The sequence below is a fragment of the Galeopterus variegatus genome, unplaced genomic scaffold, assembly GCF_000696425.1.
Source record: "Galeopterus variegatus unplaced genomic scaffold, G_variegatus-3.0.2 Scaffold8480, whole genome shotgun sequence".
Lineage (NCBI taxonomy): Eukaryota > Metazoa > Chordata > Mammalia > Dermoptera > Cynocephalidae > Galeopterus > Galeopterus variegatus.
The window spans coordinates 68,777-69,921 of NW_007734591.1; the positions used below are offsets into that span (position 1 = coordinate 68,777).

Here is a 1,145-nt window from a genome sequence, read left to right on the forward strand (position 1 = left end):
CGCCCGGGGCCAGGTCGTCATGGAGACGGGGGACGCTCAGGCAGGCAGGCGGTGTCCGAGGCCGGCTCGCAGGACGGCGGGGGCCGATGGCGCAGAAACTGTACGGTCCACGAGTGCGGGTCGGCAACTGGAACGAGGACGTGTGCCTGGAGGAGGTGCGCGGGCTGGCCGGGCGCGGGCGGGCGGCGCAGGGACTCCCGTCTCTGCCCTCCGCTGGGCCTCCTACTCTGAGCAGCCCGGGCTTCCTGTCGCATCCAGCCTACACCGATTACCCCTGGAATGCCACTCTGCTGTGACCTCCCACGGTGTCTGCTCTCTCGCAGATCCGGGACTCGTGGCCCTCTACTCATCACACCCCGACTCTCTCCTCCGTAGCCCCCCAAACTCGGGTGCCTTGACTTTCAAGCCCCCGGCCTGTGCCTCCCACCTGGTCTCAGGCCCACTCAGTTCCCGCTGTTCCTTAGAGTCTCGCGGTCTGAGAGGCTGCGGGCCAGGGGAGGGGGCAGGCTCTGTGCAGCACCGCACGCACGTCCTCCCGAGTGGCTCCCTGCTGTCCCTGTCACTGGTACTACAGTCGCCCCTCGGACTCCCCTGCTGTGCTCGCGCGGGCTCTGGAACATGGGTGGGATCTGGCTGGGGGAGGGGTGGGCTTTCCAGTGTCAATCATCATAACACCCGGGGGCACCTCAAAGGGGAGGGATGCTCTCCAAAGGTTACTCGTGATGGTCTCTGGCTGGAGTAATTACAGGTGATGGAGTAATTACTCTGGCTGGAGTAATTACAGGTGATGTTTCTTTTTCTTTTGGGGGCCTTTCTCACCTTTTTCTAAATATTGTACACTGAGATAAAAATATGAAAGTAATGCTAAAACAATTCCCACCATTCTCATTATGCCCACGTTTCTTTTTCTGTTCTCGAGTTTTGCTTTTTCAATTTGAGGTGCTTCTGACGTAAAAGCTACCAGTATCTGTGTTATTCGGGGTTATTGTTGATCCTTTGGATTTCATTCACCTTCCTTCTTAACCAGGAGCTGATGAAAGACTTCTTAGACAAAAGGGAGAAGGGGACGCTTCTCATACAGAGAAACAGAAGACTAAAAAAAAATCTCCTGAGACCGGTAATTTTAAATTCAAACATTGCTTTCG

At 56.4% G+C, this 1,145-nt stretch overlaps 1 protein-coding gene across 1 annotated transcript in view; it reads left to right on the forward strand.

The window, feature by feature from the left end:
* The window catches only part of LOC103608498 (chromosome unknown open reading frame, human C15orf26), a gene marked incomplete at its 3' end in the record, with an annotated part of 17,562 nt that overhangs the window by 4,672 nt on the left and 11,745 nt on the right, over positions 1-1,145 (forward strand). Inside the window, exon 2 of the mRNA XM_008592928.1 lies at positions 1,028-1,117. Coding sequence (XP_008591150.1) covers positions 1,034-1,117 — 84 coding nt within the window. The remainder of the gene's footprint in view (positions 1-1,027; positions 1,118-1,145) is intronic.